General features: G+C 44.1%; 1 protein-coding gene across 7 annotated transcripts in view; it reads left to right on the forward strand.

The window, feature by feature from the left end:
* Window positions 1–3,042: 3,042 nt before the first annotated feature.
* LOC109904583 (mitogen-activated protein kinase-binding protein 1) overlaps window positions 3,043–25,128 on the forward strand; it is a 64,559-nt gene continuing 42,473 nt past the window's right edge. For all 7 annotated transcript variants that reach the window (XM_031787909.1, XM_031787915.1, XM_031787910.1 and 4 more), the window contains exons 1-4: window positions 3,043–4,056; window positions 9,311–9,402; window positions 22,608–22,670; window positions 24,574–24,631. In XM_031787909.1, the coding sequence (XP_031643769.1) occupies window positions 3,943–4,056; window positions 9,311–9,402; window positions 22,608–22,670; window positions 24,574–24,631 (327 nt within the window). In that variant the 5' untranslated portion in view covers window positions 3,043–3,942. The remainder of the gene's footprint in view (window positions 4,057–9,310; window positions 9,403–22,607; window positions 22,671–24,573; window positions 24,632–25,128) is intronic.

Consider the following 25,128-nt stretch of genomic DNA (forward strand, 5'->3'; position numbering starts at 1 on the left):
CCATAGATTAGGAATTTACTTCTTTCCTTGTATGAGCTGTAACTCAGCAGAATCTTTTAAATCGTTGCATGTTGCTTTCATTTTTGTTCAGTATATATTGTATGCTCAAAAAAGGAAAATGTATATTTTATACTAATTTGTTCAAACAAAATAGATTTTGTTTAAAAAAATGTTTTGACTTTAAACAATCTATTTCTCTGAGCAACTGTATTAGTATAAAATATATTATTTTGCTCATCTTTATCAAGAGATCTAATCATTTCAGACCCCACTGTACATACAGTGCCTTTTGAAAGTATTCAGACCTCGTTACTTTTTCAACATTTTGTTACGTTACAGCCTTGTTCTAAAATGAATTAAGTTAATAAAATCCTCAGCAATCTACACACAATTCCCCATAATGACAAAGCGAAAACAGGTTTTTAGAAATGTTTGTGAATTTATTGAAAATAAACTGATACCTAATTTACATAAGTATTCAGCCCCTTTACTATGAGACTCGAAATTGAGCTTGGGTGCATCCTGTTTACATTGATCATCCTTTATGTTTCTACAACTTGATTGGAGTCCACCTGTGGTAAATTCAATTGATTGGACATGATTTGGAAAGACACACCTGCCTATAAAAGGTCCCACAGTTGACAGTGCATGTCTGAGCAAAAATCAAGCCATGAGGTCGAAGGAATTGTCCGTAGAGCTCCAAGACAGGACAGAAGCAAAGTACAGAGAGATCCTTGATGAAAACCTGCTCCAGAGCATTCAGGACCCTAAGCACACAGCCAATGCAGGAGTGGTTTTGGGACAAGTCTCTAAATGTCCTTGAGTGGCCCAGCCAGACCCCGGACTTGAACCCGATCGAACATCTCTGGAAAGACCTGAAAATAGCTGTGCACAAAGCTCCCCATCCAACCTGACAGAGCTTGAGAGAATGCAGAAACTCCCTGAATACATGTGTACCAAGCCAGCACCGTCATACCCAAGAAGACTCGATGCTGTAATTGCTGCCAAAGGTGCTTCAACAAAGTACTGAGTAAAGGGTATGAATACTTAAGTAAATGTGATAAATCTTTTATTTATTTATATATATATATAAATTAGCAAACATTTCTAAAAGCCTATGTTTGCTTTGTCATTATGGGGTATTGTGTGTAGATTGAATAAGGTTGTGACGTAACAATGTGGAAAAAGAAAGTAAAGGGGTCTGAATACTTCCTGAAGGCACTATGAGATTTGACAGATTACTTGAATTTGTATTTGTTTGATTTGACACATTTGATTCAATTTATCAGTTGATTAAGTAACTGACAAGACTCCTACAGCTGGTCATGGCAAAGGAACAGCACATCAGCCATCGAAGACCTTTCCCTGCCATTAGTCCCCTTTTGATGACTGCAAAGAAACAGCACATCGGTTCGTAGACCTTTCCCTGCCATTAGTCCCCTTTTGAGGACTGCAAAGGAACAGCACATCGGTTCGTAGACCTTTCCCTGCCATTAGTCCCCTTTTGATGACTGCAAAGAAACAGCACATCGGTTCGTAGACCTTTCCCTGCCATTAGTCCCCCTTTGAGGACTGCAAAGAAACAGCACATCGGTTCGTAGACCTTTCCCTGCCATTAGTCCCCTTTTGAGGACTGCAACACAACACGCAACTGCGCTGCAACAGTCATTCCACCCATTCTACCATAGCCTCTTACTGCTCTGTATCTTTGGAAAACTCTGTAGCCTGGTAACCTGCCTCAAATCGTCTCTACAGTGGACACTCTGCTCCATCGGCGTACTGAACCTTGCTCTGTGTGACCTAGCCTACCTGGCCTCCAAACAGTACATAGATCGCCCTGGGCGGTACGTGAGAACTATGACTGGAGCATGGGCCTTTCACTGTGCGTCCTGAGTAACATACTCTACTTTGTAGGTCTGACCTCAAGCACCATGTTTATCTGTGCAGTCATCACCGACTGCGTCCTGTCCATAATCTTCCCACTCGAGCCTCGGTTGGTCTGAGCCACCTACTGTATAATCTGTTATCCTACTACTCTGAAGGTGTCCGTTCCCTTGCTCCTCATCATCCCTTCCTAATAGCCAGCTAGCCACTTAGCTAGAATTCGTAATATATAAGTTTAGCAAATTCGTAACATTATAGTACGAATTGTAATTCGAAACATATCATACAAAATGGGTGATGGACATTCAAGAATTAATACATACGGTACGAAACGTAACATATACTAATGGATTGTCTGTACATAATACAATATGTTTTGCGACCAGGTTGGACACATGCATAATTGCCTACATTTTCACTGCATTTCTCCAGTCTAGCAGCAGAATGCTCTAAAGGCACATTTGTTCTACAGCTTCCTCTCAACTCAGTTGAACTACACTGACTGAAAGGGGTCCTCCCAATTCCCCCCCCCCCCCCCCCCCCCCCCCCCATGTATACTTGTGCCACCAGCAGACTCTACAACCAACAGACCATCTAAGGCTTTTACTGACCAGCTCCCCAAACCCCTCCTGGATGTGTAAAATAAAAGGGATCCAGAATAGCATTATGGCAGTAGAGTGACTTGGAGGACTCCACTAGAAGGTTCACCTCATTGGCCACCGTACACGTATTAGTGTAGTCATATAGGGTAAAGAAGATGATGCAAGCTATAATATGGAGCAACTGCCCTGTTAAGCAGCACACAAGGAATTTGGGACTAACGTGTAATGCATGTAAATGATTAATAAAAGGTTTAAAGTCTTGAAAATATAAGGTTCGAAAATTATATATTTTTCAGGCCAACTATAATTCGCTGTTTACATTTTCAATAGCTAAAAGTCGCCATTCGCCGACTGTTTTCATTCAAATGCTGCATTCGAGTTAGGAGACAGAAAACAAGTTGACAGTGGCAGACAGGCCCAGTCGGTAGCTCCAAATGAGATGTCCAAGCCGCTATCAACCACCACTAGATGGCGACAATGACTTGACCAGTTAGGGTGAGATCTGGGTCAGATTGCTTGTCCAGTGTAATCAAAACAAACGACTGTAAATGTTGATACTTGCAACTAAGCGAGACAAGGAGGTCTGCCCTGTCAGTCGTGATTTAGAAAATCGTCTAAACGAAAGGGAACGATATAAAAAGAAAGCTAGATATGTTGCAATGTGTGATCATTAAACCATGCATTGCAGAACCAGGAAAAACATTATAGCAATGGCAAGGTAGCTAGTGCCCAAGGCGCCTGTGCTAACCTTAGCCCCTATAGGCACGGCTAAATATCTAGCTAGCTAACTATTGTTAGATACAATGCTAGTTTGTTAACATTGTCAAATGACATGCTCGTAGGCAATAGCACTTGGCATATTCTTATTGAGTGTTTTAAGCAAACGTTAGTATCTTTTTTGCCCATATGGGGACGCAAGAGACAGCTGGGACCATAGAGAACCGTATTCTAATTCCTAATTCTATGGCTGAAAGCTTGGCTAGCTGGCTAACCAACTGGTGTTGTGCCACAGATCCAGTTTGCAAATCATTGGTGAGTTCTCGTTGAGGAGGAGGCAATGACAAGAGGAGCGGAGACGTGACAGACTGTCTTCTGTGACCCGAACATCGAAGTAGCTAATCCTGTTGACAATCTGGGAACGTTTACAATTTTTCCAAATGCATCCAGAGAGAGATCCCTCTCCGTGGATCAGAATGCGATCCAAGAAGAACAGATAATACGAAAAAGCTTCCTAGGCAGAGCAGGGCATGAAATCAACGAGAACTGCACACATGCTGACAGAACCAGCTCATTGAACCTGTAGGAAGCATGACAGCATATTCCTGTCTATTTGATCCATTTATTTATTTTGGTGAAGTAGAAATGATTGTGTCTGTATTTCACCACCGGTTTCCATATTTGCATGTACTAATTCTATCAACCGATTAAAGAGATCAGTCAGAATTTATTTTTCAAGATGACGGTGGAGGGTTCCACAATAAAGAGTCGGATCAAAAATCTGCTTCGCTCGCCATCTATAAAATTGAGAAGGAATAAAGCTCTGAACAACAAAGAAAATCTCACTAACAAGGTATGTATCTGGCATGGACACTCATCCCTGTACATTTTCATTTTTTGAACATTGACAGAAGACCATTATAACCATCTTATAGATTTGCTATCAAACACTGCGAGCGACCTACCAGGCAATATCACAGTCATTTGTATATAATTAAAACAGCATTGATCTAGCAGTAAAATTAAATGCACAGTCCAGTGCTTTCTAATGGGAAGAATGATGTATTGTGTTGCAACTGCACCGGTGTTCTGGAATAATACGTCAAATATTGACAATGCACACAATCATTGGAGGGACATTCATATTTATTTACTGGATCCTCATATAGATTCCATGTACATCACATATTTGGGGAAGTGTGTCACTGACCATTAAACAAAAACATGTTCTTGGACATTGCATGCAGGCTTATTTTCCCTTGCAACAGCAACAGCATGGAGGTTGCTCATCATAGTTTACATAAACGTGTCCCTCCTAGCCTAGTCCTGCAGTCAACTCCATATCTTCATGACATGTCTCACACTCTGTTTAAGTCAATTCTTATACTTGTAGTAAAACAATTACTGTACAAATTTTTTACAGTGATTTATATGCTATTCACAACCTTACTATAAGTCGATTTTTAAAGAAGTCTGTTCACGTCCTCGGTGTTGACGTGAGAAAGTGGCATGTGACCTGACAGACAGACAGACAGCTGGGTTCGTTCCATTCCCATGTAGGCTACAAGCTACCTGCATTTTCTCTCTCTTCCCCCCCCCCCCTCCCTCCCTATGTGTGTTGACTGAACCCCCTAAAAAGCTATGAAGAATAGACCTGCAGATAACAATTCAGATAACAATAACATTGGTTCTTATAGTTGACAATAATTCTGTACGTTGATGACGATACGTCCAAGAATGTTGTCAATATGACAAGCTTTCATGTGTAGTAATTCCCCCCCTCTTCCATGAAGTTCACTCTGCTGGTGCATTCCAGTCTGTCTGTTTACGGCTGTAGCAGGACACCGACAGTACACTACCTTCCTGTTCCACCCAGGAGTGTCAGTGGCTGTAGTTAGTGTACTACAAAGTCTCAAGAGACATGGCAGTGACTAGAACAGTCATACTTAGGCTACTTAATACTCCTCCTTGCTCCCTGTGAAGCGTAGGCTATAAAGCTGTAACAGGCCCCGAGCCATGCTGGACTGTCATTATAGGCTCTATGTCTTCGTGTGTGCATGCAGAGTATAGGCCCACTTTTTAACATCGCCTCTTCAATTCCCTCCCTTCTCTCTTTTAGTACAGTAGTGACGTGTTAGGATTTGTGACTATTATTTACAGATAAATATAGATATTTTTTTAAACATTGAAAGGTTACTCAGGCAAGATGAGTGTCCTATTTTAAAAGGTCCACATTCTGTCATTCTGTTAGTCCCATTGTTTTATTAAGCGTCCACGGCTGTTTCTCCTCGTGGGTTTTAAGAGGTGTTTGTAGGAGCGCTCCGTGGCACACTTACATCAGAGACCAACCAGATGTAAACTCTAACCTACCACTACTCTACTAGCCTGACATTATGTAACACAGCAGGGAGAAAGCTGAGAATCATGTATGAGAGAATCAACTACATAGCCTACATATAGGCTATACTGTATCTTCCCAACCTTAGTTTAACCAACATACTACATCAGGGGGGCTATATGGAAATGACTTACCATTGTTTGTATTTTGTTTTGCTTGATGATAGGTAATGATGTGAGTAATTATTAGTCTTGTTGTGGTTGTTTATTATTTAAGTGAGCTTAATTCATTTGATGTCAATCTGCCTTTGTTTTCTTAGGGTGTAGGCTAAGATGTGATGGCAAGCTTATGCAGACAGCCTACTAACCTAGTGTGAAACACTCTCTGGAGTAGGGAGTCAGACAAAGGAATACATGTTTGAGAGATTTAAGGAGGAGTGGGTTTTCTTATTATCCTGGTTCTAACGTTGTATTAGGCTGTGAGTACCGTTCTAGAATATTACTGTACGGGACGCCTACCTGCTGCCTTGAGCCCGTCGACCTCATGGATCGTAGCCTATAGTAACGTTAGTGGATGGGTCCCAAATGACACATTTTATAGTGCACTTGTTTTGACCAGAGCCCATAAGATTAGGCTATGTATTATCAGGAAGCCTATTGGGAACATGGATGCAACTGCACTTTATCGAGAAGAAGTACACTGCAGTGGACTCAGTACTCAATGCTCTTTTTAAACTTTCTGCTGAAAACTTCCTCCTATGATTTGTTTACAAGGAGGAGGTATACTGGGCTCATTAAAGTCCCTTTTTAAAAATGTTGACGTAGTCAATTATTCCTTTGACGTAGAACTCTGGTAACAAACAACAGAAAGCACATTGTTCTAAACTCTATTTATGGAGCAATAGCCCAACTTCCACTTATTTTCCTTTTCCTGTCTGGAAGCTTCAACCTCTGTTTTTATGCAACGTCCCAAAGATCTAGCCGATGTCTTATGAGCTATAGGCTAGTGGTCATTCATTTATTATATACATTTATAAATTCATCACATCAACTGAATTAGCCTATAGTCAAGCTACTTATTTGTCACTTTGCTGGCAACACTGCTGGCCGCTGTTGATTGCTGCCATGGCCACATTTCAACTTGAACCCAACAACCCGGCAAGGTAGGCGTAGAGAAAGAGAGCGAGGCGTAGAGAATCAACGGTTTGCGACGAAAACACAAACGGGCAGCTGTACAGGAGGTGGAAAGTGCCCCACACACAATCACACTGAGAGGCACAGTAACTGAATACTGTCATGTGATGACTGGGGGGGTGATCTACCACACTACAGTTGAAGTCCAGGAGAGGGGATCTACCACTCTACAGTTGAAGTCCAGGAGAGGGGATCTACCACTCTACAGTTGAAGTCCAGGAGAGGGGATCTACCACTCTACAGTTGAAGTCCAGGAGAGGGGATCTACCACTCTACAGTTGAAGTCCAGGAGAGGGGATCTACCACTCTACAGTTGAAGTCCAGGAGAGGGGATCTACCACTCTACAGTTGAAGTCCAGGAGAGGGGATCTACCACTCTACGGTTGAAGTCCAGGAGAGGGGATCTACCACTCTACGGTTGAAGTCCAGGAGAGGGGATCTACCACTCTACGGTTGAAGTCCAGGAGAGGGGATCTACCACTCTACGGTTGAAGTCCAGGAGAGGGGATCTACCACTCTACGGTTGAAGTCCAGGAGAGGGGATCTACCACTCTACGGTTGAAGTCCAGGAGAGGGGATCTACCACTCTACGGTTGAAGTCCAGGAGAGGGGATCTACCACTCTACGGTTGAAGTCCAGGAGAGGGGATCTACCACTCTACGGTTGAAGTCCAGGAGAGGGGATCTACCACTCTACGGTTGAAATCCAGGAGAGGGGATCTACCACTCTACGGTTGAAGTCCAGGAGAGGGGATCTACCACTCTACGGTTGAAGTCCAGGAGAGGGGATCTACCACTATACGGTTGAAGTCCAGGAGAGGGGATCTACCACTCTACGGTTGAAGTCCAGGAGAGGGGATCTACCACTCTACGGTTGAAGTCCAGGAGAGGGGATCTACCACTCTACGGTTGAAGTCCAGGAGAGGGGATCTACCACTCTACGGTTGAAGTCCAGGAGAGGGGATCTACCACTCTACGGTTGAAGTCCAGGAGAGGGGATCTACCACTCTACGGTTGAAGTCCAGGAGAGGGGATCTACCACTCTACGGTTGAAGTCCAGGAGAGGGGATCTACCACTCTACGGTTGAAGTCCAGGAGAGGGGATCTACCACTCTACGGTTGAAGTCCAGGAGAGGGGATCTACCACACTACGGTTGAAGTCCAGGAGAGGGGATCTACCACACTACGGTTGAAGTCCAGGAGAGGGGATCTACCACACTACGGTTGAAGTCCAGGAGAGGGGATCTACCACACTACGGTTGAAGTCCAGGAGAGGGGATCTACCACACTACGGTTGAAGTCCAGGAGAGGGGATCTACCACACTACGGTTGAAGTCCAGGAGAGGGGATCTACCACACTACGGTTGAAGTCCAGGAGAGGGGATCTACCACACTACGGTTGAAGTCCAGGAGAGGGGATCTACCACACTACGGTTGAAGTCCAGGAGAGGGGATCTACCACACTACGGTTGAAGTCCAGGAGAGGGGATCTACCACACTACGGTTGAAGTCCAGGAGAGGGGATCTACCACACTACGGTTGAAGTCCAGGAGAGGGGATCTACCACACTACGGTTGAAGTCCAGGAGAGGGGATCTACCACACTACGGTTGAAGTCCAGGAGAGGGGATCTACCACACTACGGTTGAAGTCCAGGAGAGGGGATCTACCACACCACGGTTGAAGTCCAGGAGAGGGGATCTACCACACTACGGTTGAAGTCCAGGAGAGGGGATCTACCACACTACGGTTGAAGTCCAGGAGAGGGGATCTACCACACTACGGTTGGGATTCAAGTAGCTAGCATATTCTAGCTTGTATCCAGGTGTTTTATTATTCAGTCAGTGTTCCTGGGGGGGTTGTGATCAGTGCCCTTGGCTGTTCTGGCTTGTTGTGGGGTGATGAGGAAGAGCAGGCCTGGAGGGATCCAATCACAAGGGACGTATATGCTATCTCTGAGAGGCTGTGAAGATGGTAAGTAGAAAGAGAGAGGAATATCAATGAGCTTGAACTTGACTTAAATCTTATCTGACTGGCTGATTCCTGCTGTGAAATGTTGTTGTTGGTTAAGAAACTGCTGAAACCCAGAGAACATGTCAGTGCAGTGTGATGGCTTCGTTTTTGCAAAACATTTCAAATGTTATTAGCTCATAAGTTGGGCTGCTGACATGCTGCTTTTCTCTTCAACTATGCTTATAGGGACGTTATAACCCAAGTTGTTGAACAATGCATATTTGCTTACTCTGTGGAAAGGTATTTGTGCAATGCATTGGCCTACATAGCATATACTGGTCTGTCTTGTTTCTATATTTGTAAGAGTTTCTTTGAAACTCGTGAGTCTGGTATGTCACTTCTCATCATCTGGGAAGATACAGTAGAATACCATTCATGATCCTCCTCCTTTATATTAAGGGTATAAACTATATACACACACACTGACACAAACCCTTGGCCTGTAGCTTATGTGTATTCCTGATTTAACATATGCTATGGAACGTCTTCTATGGTGGTGTTTATTTGTGAGTAATGTCATGTGTTGACCATTTATTGTATTGTTGAAGTGATGTTTATTTTGCAGGTGACACTGGAGAAGGTGCTAGGGATCACAGCATTTGGGAACCGCGCTTTGGCTTGTGACCCTTGCTCTGGACTCGTGGCCTACCCAGCTGGGTGAGTGACCCAGAGAACACCTGTTACACATCCAACAACTAAACCTAAAATATGGGGAAATCCACAGAAATGTGTGTTATTGAAGAGCAGTAGTTCAGTAAATGGTTTTAATGTCCAGGCCTAATACTTCACCTCGTTCACCTTCCCACATCTTGTCATTTAGATACTTGTTCATTCAACTTCAATGCAATGTTTGTTGTTGGTTTCTCTTTTGCCCCACTGGGCTCCTTAGTGGCACGGCAGTCTAAGGCACTGCATCTCAGTGCTAGAGGCATCACTACAGACACCCTGGTTCGTATCCAGGCTGTATCACAACCGGCTGTGATTTGGAGTCCCATAGGGCAGCGCATTATTATTTATATTTTTACATTTTTATTTATATATATGTATGTATGCACACACAGTGGGGCAAGAAAGTATTTAGTCAGCCACCAATTGTGCAAGTTCTCCCACTTAAAAAGATGAGAGGCCTGTAATTTTCATCATAGGTACACTTCAACTATGACAGACAAAATTAGAGAGAAAAAAATCCAGAAAACCACATTGTAGGATTTAATGAATTTATTTGAAAAATTATGGTGGAAAACAAGTATTTGGTCAATAACAAAAGTTTATCTCAATACTTTGTTATATACCATTTGTTGGCAATGACAGGTCAAATGTTTTCCGTAAGTCTTCAAAAGATTTTCACACACTGTTGCTGGTATTTTGGCCCATTCCTCCATGCAGATCTCCTCTAGAGCAGTGATGTTTTGGGGATGTTGCTGGGCAACACGGACTTTCAACTCCCTCCACAGATTTTCTATGGGGTTGAGATCTGGAGACTGGCTAGGCCACTCCAGGACCTTGAAATGCTTCTTACGAAGCCACTCCTTCGTTGCCTGGGCGGTGTGTTTGGGATCATTGTCATGCTGAAAGACCAAGCCACGTTTCATCTTCAATGCCCTTGCTGATGGAAGGAGGTTTTCACTCAAAATCTCACGATACATGGCCCCATTCTTTCCTTTACACGGATCAGTCGTCCTGTTCCCTTTGCAGAAAAACAGCCACAAAGCATGATGTTTCCACCCCTATGCTTCACAGTAGGTATGGTGTTCTTTGGATGCAACTCAGCATTCTTTGTCCTCCAAACACGACGAGTTGAGTTTTTCCAAAAAGTTATATTTGGTTTCATCTGACCATATGACATTCTCGCAATCTTCTTCTGGATCATCCAAATGCTCTCCAGCAAACTTCAGACGGGCCTGGACATGTACTGGCTTAAGCAGGGGGACACGTCTGGCACTACAGGATTTGAGTCCCTGGCGGCGTAGTGTGTTACTGATGGTAGGCTTTGTTACTTTGGTCCCAGCTCTCTGCAGGTCATTCACTAGGTCCCCCCGTGTGGTTCTGGGATTTTTGCTCACCGTTCTTGTGATCATTTTGACCCCACTGGGTGAGATCTTGCGTGGAGCCCCAGATCGAGGGAGATTATCAGTGGTCTTGTATGTCTTCCATTTCCTAATAAGTGCTCCCACAGTTGATTTCTTCAAACCAAGCTGCTTACCTATTGCAGATTCAGTCTTCCCAGCCTGGTGTCCTTTGACAGGTCTTTGGTCTTGGCCATAGTGGAGTTTGGAGTGTGACTGTTTGAGGTTGTGGACAGGTGTCTTTTATACTGATAACAAGTTCAAACAGGTGCCATTAATACAGGTAATGAGTGGAGGACAGAGGAGCCTATTAAAGAAGGAGTTACAGGTCTGTGAGAGCCAGAAATCTTCACCTACAAAGCTTGTTTGTAGGTGACCAAATACTTATTTTCCACCATAATTTGCAAATTCATTCATCATTTTTTTTCTTATTTTGTCTGTCATAGTTGAAGTGTACCTATGATGAAAATTACAGGCCTCTCATCTTTTTAAGTGGGAGAACTTGCACAATTGGTGGCTGACTAAATACTTTTTTGTGTGTGTGTGTAAATATACATTTATTTAACTAGGCAAGTCAGTTAAGAACAAATTCTTATTTACAGTGACGGCCTAGGAACAGTGGGTTAACTGCCTTGTTCAGGGGCAGAGCGACAGATTTTTACCTTGTCAGCTCGGGATTCGATCGAGCAACCTTTCGGTTACTGGCCCAACACTCTAACCACTAGGCGTCCTGCTGCCCCCGCCACAATTGGCCCAGCATCGTCCAGGTTTGGCCGATGTAGGCCGTCATAGTAAATAAGAATTTGTTGTTAACTGACTTGCCTTGTTAAATAAAAATATATTTTTTTTAACTCATTTTTGGAAAATGTTATGCATATGCGGAGGCCATGTGTGATGTATCTTTACAGAACTGACTAGGTAGGCAGAGGCAGAGCACCATTATGTTTTGAATTTAATACACTTCAAAAGTCCCTGGACGGTAAGATTTTTCAGAGAATGAGTGGAGCGTGAAAGCTGGAGGGAGAGTAGGAAAGTCATTTCTCAGCAATGATCAGGACGTGTGTGTATTGTATTCATCAGGGGAAAGATATCTTGTGGTTTATGAACACAGAAGAGCTGTGTCATGAGGAGCCATTTTTAGTCATGTAGCTCGCTAGGTCGACACTTTCAGAAGTAGTCCTTGCTACAAGGTTTGAGAGGCAGTATGCTGTACAAAGCACTGCTTTAACTATGATTTTAGCCGTGGTTGACGTTTTAGGTCGACAGCTTGACGCTTTCCTTGTGCTACGACAGTCATACCGTTGTATCACTTCAATAACACGGCATGTCTGTCTTTAGAGATGATAGAGCATAAGATGCATTAGCTAGACCTTTAAGTCAGTTTTCAGTGTCTCCACACGAGGTTTCTCTGCAATACTACACATCTAGTAATTGGCAACTAAATTGCTGAGTAGGCCTATGCTCAGCCAACCATCAACAATGGATATTGCTCATAGTGCCTTAAGTTAAGTAAAATAACTATTTTTTTCCTGGGTGAACTTAATTTGTTTGCTGTATGCAGTAAGGGCCTCCGACATTCACATAGGAACCAGGCTATTGTTTTCAATCTCTCCAAGGGGTCTGCTCATAAGGTGGACTGTGGACAACGTGGGCTAGAATGTGAGGGAGAGTCTCTGACCTCTATCACATGCTTCATCATCTCATTAAGTTGTTAGCCGCGCACACACAGCTGTAAAGCCTATGAAAACAATGAAGGGAATCACATGAGATGTATATATACACACTACACACTAGGTTACACAGTGGCATACAGTTCCGTCAGTACAGATCATTGATTCTAAATAAATACAGTAGCCATAGCCTACTTCCTGGAAGTGTAAAGTGCAGGGGTAAGCCTGATATAGATTCCTTGGCTTGGGAGGGGAGGTGGTCACAGGCATCCCAACAAGGAATTACAGGAATCAGAAAGATATATTCTCTGCTTACTCAGCTGCTTGTGTTAATGTGCATGTTAGGCTGAGCTCCAGATCCAATGAGACCCGGCAGATGTCTTAGGCTGCTTCCCAATTGGCACCCTATTCCCTATAAAGTGCACTACTTTTCACCAGAACCCTATGAGCCCTGGTAAAAAGTACTGTTGTACTATATAGGGTGTCATTTGGAAGACGCTGCAGATGTTTTTGTGGGAGAGGAAGCATCTTCACACCAGAGAGTGTCTGTCTGTGGAGGGTTTAGGGTCAGTCCAAGCCCTTACACAAAGCTGTCACACATGGCCCGGGTCGTATTCATTAAGAACCAAATGGACTGAAACTGGGTGGGACTACTAACCTGAACTTAAGAAACACTCATTCTCATTTCAAAATGTTTTGCTATGCTTTTCTATGGCGTGCACTACTGAATACGACCATGGGCTGAGTCCTGCACCTGATGAGGTCTAGCTATGGGTGCTGAATACGACCATGGGCTGAGTCCTGCACCTGATGAGGTCTAGCTATGGGTACTGAATACGACCATGGGCTGAGTCCTGCACCTGATGAGGTCTAGCTATGGGTACTGAATACGACCATGGGCTGAGTCCTGCACCTGATGAGGTCTAGCTATGGGTACTGAATACGACCATGGGCTGAGTCCTGCACCTGATGAGGTCTAGCTATGGGTACTGAATACGACCATGGGCTGAGTCCTGCACCTGATGAGGTCTAGCTATGGGTACTGAATACGACCATGGGCTGAGTCCTGCACCTGATGAGGTCTAGCTATGGGTGCTGAATACGACCATGGGCTGAGTCCTGCACCTGATGAGGTCTAGCTATGGGTGCTGAATACGACCATGGGCTGAGTCCTGCACCTGATGAGGTCTAGCTATGGGTGCTGAATACGACCATGGGCTCAGTCCTGCACCTGATGAGGTCTAGCTATGGGTACTGAATACGACCATGGGCTGAGTCCTGCACCTGATGAGGTCTAGCTATGGGTGCTGAATACGACCATGGGCTGAGTCCTGCACCTGATGAGGTCTAGCTATGGGTGCTGAATACGACCATGGGCTGAGTCCTGCACCTGATGAGGTCTAGCTATGGGTGTGTCTGAAATTGCACCCTATTCTCTTTTAATATAGGGTAGTGCACTACTTTTTGACCAGACCACACCCCACAATTGCCCAGATCCTTCATGGAAAGGTGAAACACAAAAAAAAACATTTATCCCATTTATCATGAGCTGAAATAAGAGATAATCCATATGCACAAAAAGCATATTTCTCTCAAATTTTGTGTACAAATTTTCTTACATCCCTGTTAGTGAGCATTTCTCCACTGCCAAGATAATCTATCCACCTGACAGGTGTGGTATATCAAGAAGCTGATTAAACAGCATGGTCATTACACAGGTGTCCCTCGGATTGGGGACAATAAAAGTCCACTCTAAAATGTGCAATTTTGTCACACAACACAATGCTACAGGTGTCTCAAGTTCTGAGGGAGTGTGCAATTGGGATGCTGACTGCAGGGATGTTCACCAGAGCTGTTGACAGATAATTGAATGTTAACTGCTCTACCATAAACCGCCTCCAACATTGTTTTAGAGAATTTGGCAGAACATCCAACCGGCCTCACAACTGCAGACCACATGTAACCACCTCCACATCCAGCTTCTTCAACTGCGGAATCGTCTGCGACCAGCCACCCGGACAGCAGATGAAACTGAGTGTTTGTCTGTAATAAAGTCCTTTTGTGGGGAAAAACTCATTCTGAAGCCAAGTGGGTGGGCCTGGCTGCCAAGTGGGTGGGCCTGGCTGCCAAGTGGGTGGGCCTGGCTGCCAAGTGGGTGGGCCTGGCTCCCAAGTGGGTGGGCCTGGCTCCCAAGTGGGTGGGCTGCACCTCTGCCCAGTCCTGTAAAATCCATAGATTAGGGCCTAATGAATTTATTTCAATTGACTGATTTCCTTATATGAACTGTAACTCAGTAAAAACAAAAAAATGTTGGTGGTTGTTATGATTATTATCGGGGAATCGGAATATCAGGATCCCAAAAATAAGTTGTTGAATGCTAGGTCAGTGACAAGGGATTGTATATTTTTTGATTTACCATAGCTTTGTTGTTTGATGACTGAAGGATATCAGCGTTTGCTGCAAACGTCTTAAAGTGGCAATCAGCAGTAGAAACGATAAAACATTTCTCCCTGCCCCTGTTCGATTAAAAACTGAGGGATGGGGCTAGAGAAATGGAACCACTCTCAGATTCATAAACCGAGCTATGCATGAATGGGCTGACCTTCCATGATATCAAAATTATAGTCTTATTAACCATGTTTTCAGGCTATGTATTGTTTGTTTACATTTACTTTGTATACAAACATTGGAATAAAACAAGGTTATTACTGGTTCTGATGGGGTACAACCGTTGATCTAAGCTCATAGGTTATATTCTTCAAAAATCAATGGGTACATATATTTAAATAAGTCCAAAAATGGATGTAGCAACTTTTGATTGCCCCTTTTAAATTTCACCTTTGCCTACTTTTTGTTAGTGCATTTATGGCAGAACCTGAATGCAGCACATTGACTGTATAGGTCAATATCCATGGTACTATAGTGTGTGTATATATACAGTGCAACCTAGAATAATATGTGAGATTATTGAACAGGGTAGGACTGTATGGGTTTTGGATGAATGAATGTCTGGGTTGTCTGAGACAGCGGCATCTCTAGTGATGTGGAATCAATGTCCTCTGTGAGCATTAAACGTCCTGCTGGCTGTTGGAGAAGTCTAACATGCGTGACTAGATGTGTGTCAGACAGGAACCCTCGACTTGTCCTGACCGTACCGCACTGCAGCAAACTGAGTCCGTATTAACTGTGGGTGTGGGTGTGTATGTGTGAAGAGGGAGCGAGGGTTAGGAAAAAGGTGCGTGGGGGAGGGAATAGTCCTCTTGTAGCCCCTAGCTGTTAGATAGCCCTGCTCAGAGGTAGAGGAGTGTACTCTGCCTCTGTGCTGCATTGCAGCTCTTTGCTGGAGGGTCCCACAACAGCATCTGTAACTGTATTCTCAAAGGATGCGGTAAGACCAGAGGCGCTGGATGGACTGAAAAGACAAACAGCTACAAAGAAAACACTGACTACAGAGAATAGCCTCAATCCTGAGGCAGTAAATATATATTCTTTAGCACTTTGTAAATCTACAGTAGACGACTGTATCTGTCTCTTATGTAGTCTCTCTCATTGTGCTCTCATGGCTCGGATTCAATACGTTTTATAGGTACCATCGTTGGTACAGCTACAATATGCTGCCTTCATCAGGGTTGCATTGTTCCACAGTAGATTTAAAGAGGATCTTAAGCATTTACACATTTGTTACCTGTCATATGAATTGTGCAGTGATTTATTTTTTGCAGGACGTAACATATCATTTGAAATGGATGACGTCATACACAATGTCCGAGGACCCGTTTTGGCTCGTGAGCGCTGCTTTCCAAACTACTGGTGGAAATGATACAAGCTCTTTATTACCTATCTTTAAGGACAGAGAACCCCTAGTTTTGCTCCCGTTGTTGTTAGCCAGCTACCCTGACCGTACCGGGACAGGAGACTTGCAGCATGGCAGATTAATGATGAGGTCGTCCAGTCTGTCTCAGCGTGAACGGAGGACAAGAAATAAGGCAGGATCAGCATGGATAGGTGGAGGGAGGGCGGGAGAGAGGAGGCAAGCGGGGTAGGTTCTTTGAAGTGGAGTGGACTGGCAGATCGGAGGGTGGTCTCTCTGTCTTCTCTCTGGGGTCGGAAGGAAATTGATATACCCTCCCTGCAGACACTACAGACCCTGTAAGGCTTTGTCATTTCATTTCAGAGGCTTGACCACCTGTCAGTTTGCTGAACGAACCCACCAGATGCCTGATGGGTGGCTGATGAGGATTGCCTTTTACTGTGTGGTAACACTATTACTCAGCCTGTCATGAATTAGCCATAGGTATAGGCTCTTCTTTTAACTGGTCTTCCCCCTCCGCTACTGCATACTCGGCCATGAATTTAGCCATAGGTTAGTCTAGGTAGGGAGGCTGTTGTTTTCACTAGTCCACCCCCCCTCCTCAGTCTATGACTGATCCTGTCTGATCAGTAAATATTGGATTTATATTGCTCTGAAATCAGTTAGAATATTTGCATGAGATCAGGTGCGTGCTGCCATGTTGAACATCAATGGTTTTATTGTACTGAAGTATATAAGCTTTCTATAGTATGTTTATAACTGTATGACAGTGTTAGCATTGTGATTCTAACTAGTGGTTACCATTCAGCAGCAATTCTTTGGTTGGCTGAAGTTTGCATAATATTTTCCATGTAAATTCTGCTGAACGGTTGAAGCCCCATCTCCTCTCCAGCCTCTCTTATCTGTTAAAATACACTTCATGACCAAAAGTATGTGGACACCTGCTTGTCAAACATCTCATTCTAAAACCATGAGCCTCCACTCTTCTGGGAAGGCTTTCCACTACATGTTGGAACATTGCTGTGGGGACTTGCTTCCATTCAGCCACGAGCATTAGTGAGGTCGGGCACTGATGTTGGGTGATCAGGCCTGGCTCACAGTCAGCGTTCCAATTCAACCTAACAGTGTTTGATGGCATTGAGGTCAGGGCACTATCCAGACTAGTCAAGTTCTTCGTCACCGATCTCAACAAACCATTTCTGTATGGACCTCACTTTGTGCACGGGCGGCATTGTCATGCTGAAACAGGAAAGAATGTGTCTTCCCCAAACTGTTGCCACATAGTTGGAAGCACAATGTCATTGTATGCGGTAGCGTTAAGATTTCCCTTCACTGGAACTAAGGGGCCTAGCCCCAACCATTATTCCTCCTCCACCTAACTTTACAGTTGGCACTATGCATTCAGGCAGGTAGCGTTGTCCTGGCATCAGCCAAACCCAGACTCGTCCGTCGGACTGCCAGATGGTTTTGCGTGATTTATCACTCCAGCCGACGCTTGGCATTGCGCATGATGATCTTAGGCTTGTGAGCAGCTGCCCAGCCACGGAAACCAATCTCATGAAACTCCCGACGAACAGTTCTTGTGCCGAGGTGGCTTCCAGAGGCAGTTTGGAACTCGGTAGTGAGTGTTGCAACCGAGGACAGATGATTTTAACGCGCTACGTAGTTTAGCACTCAGCGGACCCGTTCTGTGAGCTACCACTACGCGGCTGAGCCGTTGTTGCTCCTGTATGTTTCCCCTTCACAATAACAGCACTTACAGTTGTATGAGCAGCCCTAGCAGTGCAGAAATTTGACAGACTGACTTGTTGGAAAGGTGGCATCCCATGAAAGGTGCCACATTTAAAGTCCCTGAGCGCTTCACTAAGGCCAGTCTACTGCCAATGTTTGTCTATGGAGATTGCTTGGCAGTGTGCTCGATTTTATACACCTCTCAGCAAAGGGTGTGGCTGAAATAGCCAAATCCACTAATTTGAAGGGGTGTCCACATACTTTTGTGTATACAGTACCAGTCAAAAGTTTGGACATGCCTTCTCATTCCAGGGTTTTTCTTTATTTTTACTTTTTTCTACATTGTAGAATAACACTGTAGAATAATAGTGAAGACATCAAAACTATGAAATAACACATAACAACATCATATGGAATGATGTAGTGACCAGAAAAGTGTGAAACAAATCAAAATATATTTTAGATTTGAGATTCTTCAAAGTAGCCATCCTTTGCCGTGATGACAGCTTTGCACACTCTTGGTATTCTCTCAACCAGCTTCATGAGGTAGTCACCTGGAATGCATTTCAATTAACAGGCGTGCCTTGTTGAAAGTTAATTTGTGGAATTTCTTTCCTTCTTGAGAAAGAAAAGTTGTTTTGTGACAAGGTAGGGGGGTGGTATACAGAACATAGCCCTATTTGGTAAAAGACCAAGTCCATAGTAGGTCAAGTCCCGCTCGAATAAGAAAAGAGAAACAACAGTCCATCATTACTTTAAGACATGAAGGTCTGTCAATCCAGAAAATTTCTTCAAGTGCAGTCGCAAAAACCATCAAGCGCTATGATGAAACTGGCTCTCATAAGGACCGCCACAGAAAAGGAAGACCCAGAGTTACCTCTGCTGCAGAGGAAAAGTTCATTAGAGTTCATTACCAGCCTGAGATTGCAGCCCAAATGAATGCTTCACAGAGATAAAGTAACACACATCTCAACATCAACTGTTCAGAGGAGACTGCATAAATCAGGCCTTCATGATCGAATTGCTGCAAAGAAACCACTACTAAAGGACACCTATAAGAAGAAGAGACTTACTTGGGCCAAGAAACATGAGCAATGGACATTAGACTGGTGGAATGGATGATCTCTGCATGTGTGGTTCCCACCGTGAAGCATGGAGGAGGTGGTGTGATGGTGTGGGGGTGCTTTGCTGGTGACACTGTCTGGGATTTATTTAGAATTCAAGGCACACTTAACCAGTGTGGCTGCCACAGCATTCTACAGAGATCCGCCATCCCATCTTGTTTGCGCTTAGTCCCACTATCATTTGTTTTTCAACAGGACAATGGCCCAACACACCTCCAGGCTGTGTAAGGGCTATTTGACCAAGAAGGAGCGTGATGGAGTTGACCTGGTCTCCACAGTCACTCGACCTCAACCCAATTGAGATGGTTTAGGATGAGTTGGACCGCAGAGTGAAGGAAAAGCAGCCAACAAGTGCTCAGCATACGTGGGAACTCCCTCGAGACTGTTGGAAAAGCATTCCAGGTGAAACTGGTTGAGAGAATGCCAAGAGTGTGCAAAGCTGTCATCAAGGAAAAGGGTGGCTACTTTGAAGAATCTCAAATCTAAAATATATTTTGATTTGTTTAACACTTTCCTTGCTTACTACATGATTCCATATGTGTTATTTCATAGTGTTGATGTCTTCACTATTATTCTACAATGTAGAAAATAGTAATAATAAAGAAAAACCCTTGAAAGAGTAGGTGTGTCCAAACCTTTGACTGGTACTAGTGTATAACCAGCCCAGTTGCCCTGACCTGTTTAATAAGGAACGAAAACCTGGGACACCAGGTGGGTGTAATTATTTATCAGGTTGAACAGAAAACCAGCAGGCTCCAGACCTCGTAGGGTCAGAGTTGAATACCCCTGATGTAGGGAATAGGGTGCCATTTTGGATGGAGCTAATGTCTGCAGGTTAGAGCTGGTCTGTTTTAGTGTTATGGGATAGGTTGGGAAAACATGTTTTGATGAAGAGTTAGAGCTTTTTCTAATGCTTAGCCTAAGGTAGTAGTGATGTTACTGATTATCTAGGCTACTCCGTAGATCTTCAAGACACGCTGTTAGTTTCCTGATTCATGTCTTTGCTAATAAATAGCCAACTGTGTTCATTTGACTGTGCTTGCTGACACCGGATGACCAGCAGTGTCTGGAATAGAAAAAACAGGATAGCAGTTTGTGCTAGCCTAGGACTGCAGCCTGTGTTGTGGGAAAGATAACTTGTAGGATTATTTTGCCTGAGAGAGGAAGCTCACGTTCAGCACTCCTCCTCAGGTCTTTGATCTGAGCCCTGTCTATCAATCCCATGGTTCTATGTAAACTCCAATCCAATAATGCTATTATGTTCTAACCACTCAATGTTCCACACTCTCTCGCTTCCTCTGTAAAACCCAGTGGAACTGTAGAAGGGAGGGAGGGAGTTTATGGTGTGTTTGTGGTGCAATGAGTAATGGTATATTGATCCATGAGCTCATTCCCCTCCCACCCCTGTAGTTCTGGCTGAAGTAATGCCACAGAGTAGACAGCCATGAGCCATTCCTCTACTGCTGACATAGGCTGAAAAAGAACAAACCGATGACAGCCAAGGCATGGAAGGCAGTGATGAAGTGCACTCAATCAACAACGTGCAGCTTGTTTCCTACCTATTGAATGAGATGACAGCACAGCAGACAGGAATTGTTCTGTGGTGTGGTCTCTAACTCTGGGGCCCAGCTGGCCTGCCTGTCCCCTCTGGCTGCTCTATGACATGTGACACCAGCAAGCAGGCAGCATAAAACCTGCTCCATGGGCCTAGGTAGTCAACCACTGACTAACAGACGCTGTCTCAAATGGCACCCTATTCTCTATATAGTGCACTACGTTTGACCCTTATGGGAATAGGGGGTGCCATTTGGGATGCAGCCTGTCTCTGTCTCTCTCTCGTTCTCTCTCTCGTTCTCTCTCTCTCTCGTTCTCGTTCTGTGTGTCTGAGTGTCGTGTTTACACCGTGCCAGGCAGGAGAGCTGGCTGGCTGTTGGCCAGTTACTGTAACAGTCCCATTTGTATCTGCAACCTACATATGTGGCATTTCAGGCTGCAAGCAGAAGCCTCTCCAGCTCCCCAGACAGCCATTAACCAGGGGATGGAAGGTCTGTGTGTATCTGGCACCTACCGTACCCCGTTCAAAGGCACTTAAATATTTTGTCTTGCCCATTCACCCTCTGAGCAATGCCAGGGTTGACTAAGTCTGGCATGGGCCGTCACCTCCCTCTCTCCTTCTCTCCCTCTCAGTAGGAGCCAGTTCAGAGGGACTAAGGAGCTGTACTCTGTTAAGCATCACACAGACGCATGCTGGGCTTCCTGTACAAGTGTGGCATCGGGCTGCATTCTCAGTGCCCAGTTTGATTCTCTGGAGACTCTTTAAGAGTGAATTGGTGTTAGGTAACTTTTGGCATCATGTCAGTAGGACAGTGCATCAGCACAGTGCAGCAGGTTTGTACACTGTAGTCTTGTTGTATGACCACATCTTTCCCTCATTTTATGGCATTTCATTTTTCCCCCTACAGTTCCAGTGGAAGTCCTCTGGTGAGAAAAACATGAAGCATTTACAATGTTCTTGCTTGCAGACCCCCAAAGCAAGTCTTTGTCAGCTGCTCTGTGGTGGTAAACAGTAGTACGGTAGGGCTACTGTAGAGTTTCCGAAGGTGCACCACCATTTTTTTTCTAGAACTTTCTCCCTCTTGTCTGTGCAATCTCAGTGATGCCATAGTGCCTGGCTGTCCCTTTGATTGTATCCCCAGTACACCTGAAACACTTCTATTCAAAGGCTTTCCAGCAGCTCTGATGATCACAACAGTGCCCAGCTTCTCTCTGACACATTGTCAGTGACTGACTACACAGCAAGTATTCCCTCTCATCTTCCCTGCTGTGTGATAAGGTAAAAGGCCCTGGACGTCGTTTAGCTTCTAGGAGTGTTTCCCCACTGGGAGATGAAACAAGAAATGGAAGCAGCTTAAAAAGGCATCTGGTTTTTGCTTGGTCATGCTACTCAGTGCTCCTGCATTCACTCCAACACTCACTTTGCAGCCATGCTGTCCTCTACTCTGATATTCAACCTAAAATACAGCAAGAGCGGGATATTAAGTATTTATGTAACTTTATTTTAGTGCAGCTCAGGAGTTATTCTTGGCAACAGGGAATTCCGTGTATTCTGTGTTGTGACTCAGTCCACACTCTCCGGAGTAGCTATATTTAAGTTTACTACTTACCTAACTTTGCATGTTAGTTTACTTTACTTTTTATCTAGCACTTTGCAGTCCATTTTAAATGTGTCATTTTAGCAGACGCTCTTATCCAGAGCGACTTACAGTATTAGTGCATATAATTCCATGCTTCTTTTGTACTGGTCCCCCATGGGAATCGAACCCACAACACTGGCGTTGCAAGCACCATGCTCTACCAACTGAGCTACATGGGAGACCGCTGAGCCTTGATTATTGGGGTCATTCCCCTGAGTAAATCTATGTAGTCTAAACCCTATTCTCGTTCCTTCTCTTTCCTACAGATGTGTGGTGGTGCTGCTGAACCCCAAGAAGAACAAACAGCATCACATCCTCAACAGCTCCAGGTGAGGTTTCATACGGTGTAACTGCTGCCTCCTGTTCAGTCCGTCAAGCCAGGCGAAGCAAAGAGAGTGCATGGCTGCAGCCAGCTAGTCAGTCACTTAGGCTTCAGGGTTCCTCCTCATACATCGCTGACATACAAAAACAAAACTACAACAGTAAAGATTGTAATAGCAATCCCATGACAATAGTCTTGATTTGGTGCATAGGCTACATACCCAGCCATCACCTGTGTCTTAAGACATGTCCAAGTTTATCATAAGACATTAACAGAATCCATCAGTGATTTGTATTTCCTGCAACTTTCTGAAGAGGCAACCAGAATTCCCTGTCTGCGTGTGTCTACCACTTTGTGTAGCTGTTAGCGATGATGCTATTGAAAAGTCTTCTGGAAGACAGAAGACCACAAATTCCATATTATTCTACAACGTAGAGAATATTAAAACTAAAGAAAAACCCTGGAATGAGTAAGCGTGTCCAAACTTTTGACTGGAACTGTATATGGGTGGCAGGTAGCAGGTGAGAAGGTTTTTGTGAAAGGACCAAAAGTCTTCTGGTAGAAAGGCTTTCACAAAAACCTTCTCAGTTAAATGTTAACTACAAAGTAGCCTATGCTGACCTGGCATCAATTCAGTGGGAACCCCTGGAGCATTTCAGGTTAAGTGCCTTGCCCAAGGCCACAGCGACAGACTTTTCACCTTGTCGGCTCCGGGATTCGAACAAGTGATCTTTCGATTACTGGCCCAACGCTCTAACCTCGAGGCTACCTGCCACCCATATACAGTTCCAGTCAAAAGTTTGGACACGCTTACTCATTCCAGGGTTTTTCTTTAGTTTTAATATTCTCTACGTTGTAGAATAATATGGAATTTGTGGTTCCATGGAGTACGATTGCCTAACCCTGTAGGACCTGTTAACACAGGCCATCTGGATGAGGGAGGGAGATAGTCTATAGTGTCTAACACAACATGGCTTATGGAACGACTGAACAAGAGCACTGGACAGACAGTCAGCCATGACCAAAGCAGCACCCCGGCTTCAAAGCCACTGCCAACCCCTTTCATGTATGGAAAAGGCAGAGGTAGGTAGACGTGGTCGCGTCATTAGGGCTGAAAATATGTCCTCTAAATCAATGTGACTAGCTGGCTCCATCCAGTCTTCATTCTGTCATATACCGAGATGAGTTTGTTTTCGTAATCTCTCCTTGTTGGAGGCTAAAACTGGAACTTAATACCCTCTCTGCTCTACTCCTACTGCTCATCACTCTACAGACTAATTATGACTCCAACATGATTAGATCACAGTACAGTAATGCTTAGTACAACATTTGATAAGAGAAAAGCTGCTTGGCTATGCATCAAACATTTGACACTTAGCTTGGGGGGGAATTGTGCGTTCCAAATGGCAGACGCTTCCCCACATAAGCCCTAGGGCATAACTTTATTTCCGATTTAAGTATTGCACAACAGGTTGCCAGACAATGTCTTTGTGTACCAGTACTGGCCCGGAATAACTGCTTCAACAGTTTAAGAAACACCTTGAAATTGAACCTGTTAAACAACCATTTGACTCCCAGTCACAGGCCATTGAGGCGATCAATCAGCGCAGACAGTGTTTCTTTAAACTCATGTCTTTACCACCACAGGGTGTATCGTTTTACTGTTCTCAGACTGTACTGTTGGTACAGCAGCAATTGTGTAGGACTCCTTTCCTGTGGTGTAGGAGTCTCTAATCTCTACTTTAGTGTGTGACGATAATCATCAGATTTGATGTATTGATTGTGGTGAGTGTGCCATTGTTATAGAGTACACCCCAAGCGGAAAAACCCCTCGAGACCAGGATGCATTCACTTATTTTCGAGAGTAATGAAACGTTTCCTCTCTTATCTGTCTCCTATTCTCTTCACAGGAAAACCATCACCACTCTGTCATTTTCCCCTGATGGCAAGTTTGTGGTCACAGGAGAGGTGAGTGTCATTCCATTGGTAGGGACCTATAAAATCCGTGATGCGAAAAAAAAAATGGACAGAATCATGGAATCCAGACATTAAAACAGAATTCAACGATATAAAAAAATGTGTCAACGTAATTAGGGAATCAACTAAATGTATATAAAGTTAATTCATTTGTCAAATTGTATCATAAGATTAGGAACAGAATCCATCAGTGATTCGTATTTCCTGCAACTTTCTGAAGAAGCAACCAGAATTCCCTGTCAGTGTGAGTGCCGTGCGTGTGTCTACCACTTTGTGTAGCTGTTAGCGATGATGCTAATGAAATGTCTTCTGGTAGATGGAAAGGCTTTCACAAAACCCTTAGTTAAATGTTAACTACAAAGTAGCCTATACTTAGCTGGCAGAATGATATCATAATTATTTGCATCAATCCAGTGGGTATTTGTTTTGCAAACTCTACCATCACATGTGCGCTACAAAACACTGCGAAAGAAAAGCTTCTTGCTAGC

Source organism: Oncorhynchus kisutch, linkage group LG14, assembly GCF_002021735.2.
Source record: "Oncorhynchus kisutch isolate 150728-3 linkage group LG14, Okis_V2, whole genome shotgun sequence".
NCBI classification, from domain to species: Eukaryota; Metazoa; Chordata; class Actinopteri; order Salmoniformes; family Salmonidae; genus Oncorhynchus; species Oncorhynchus kisutch.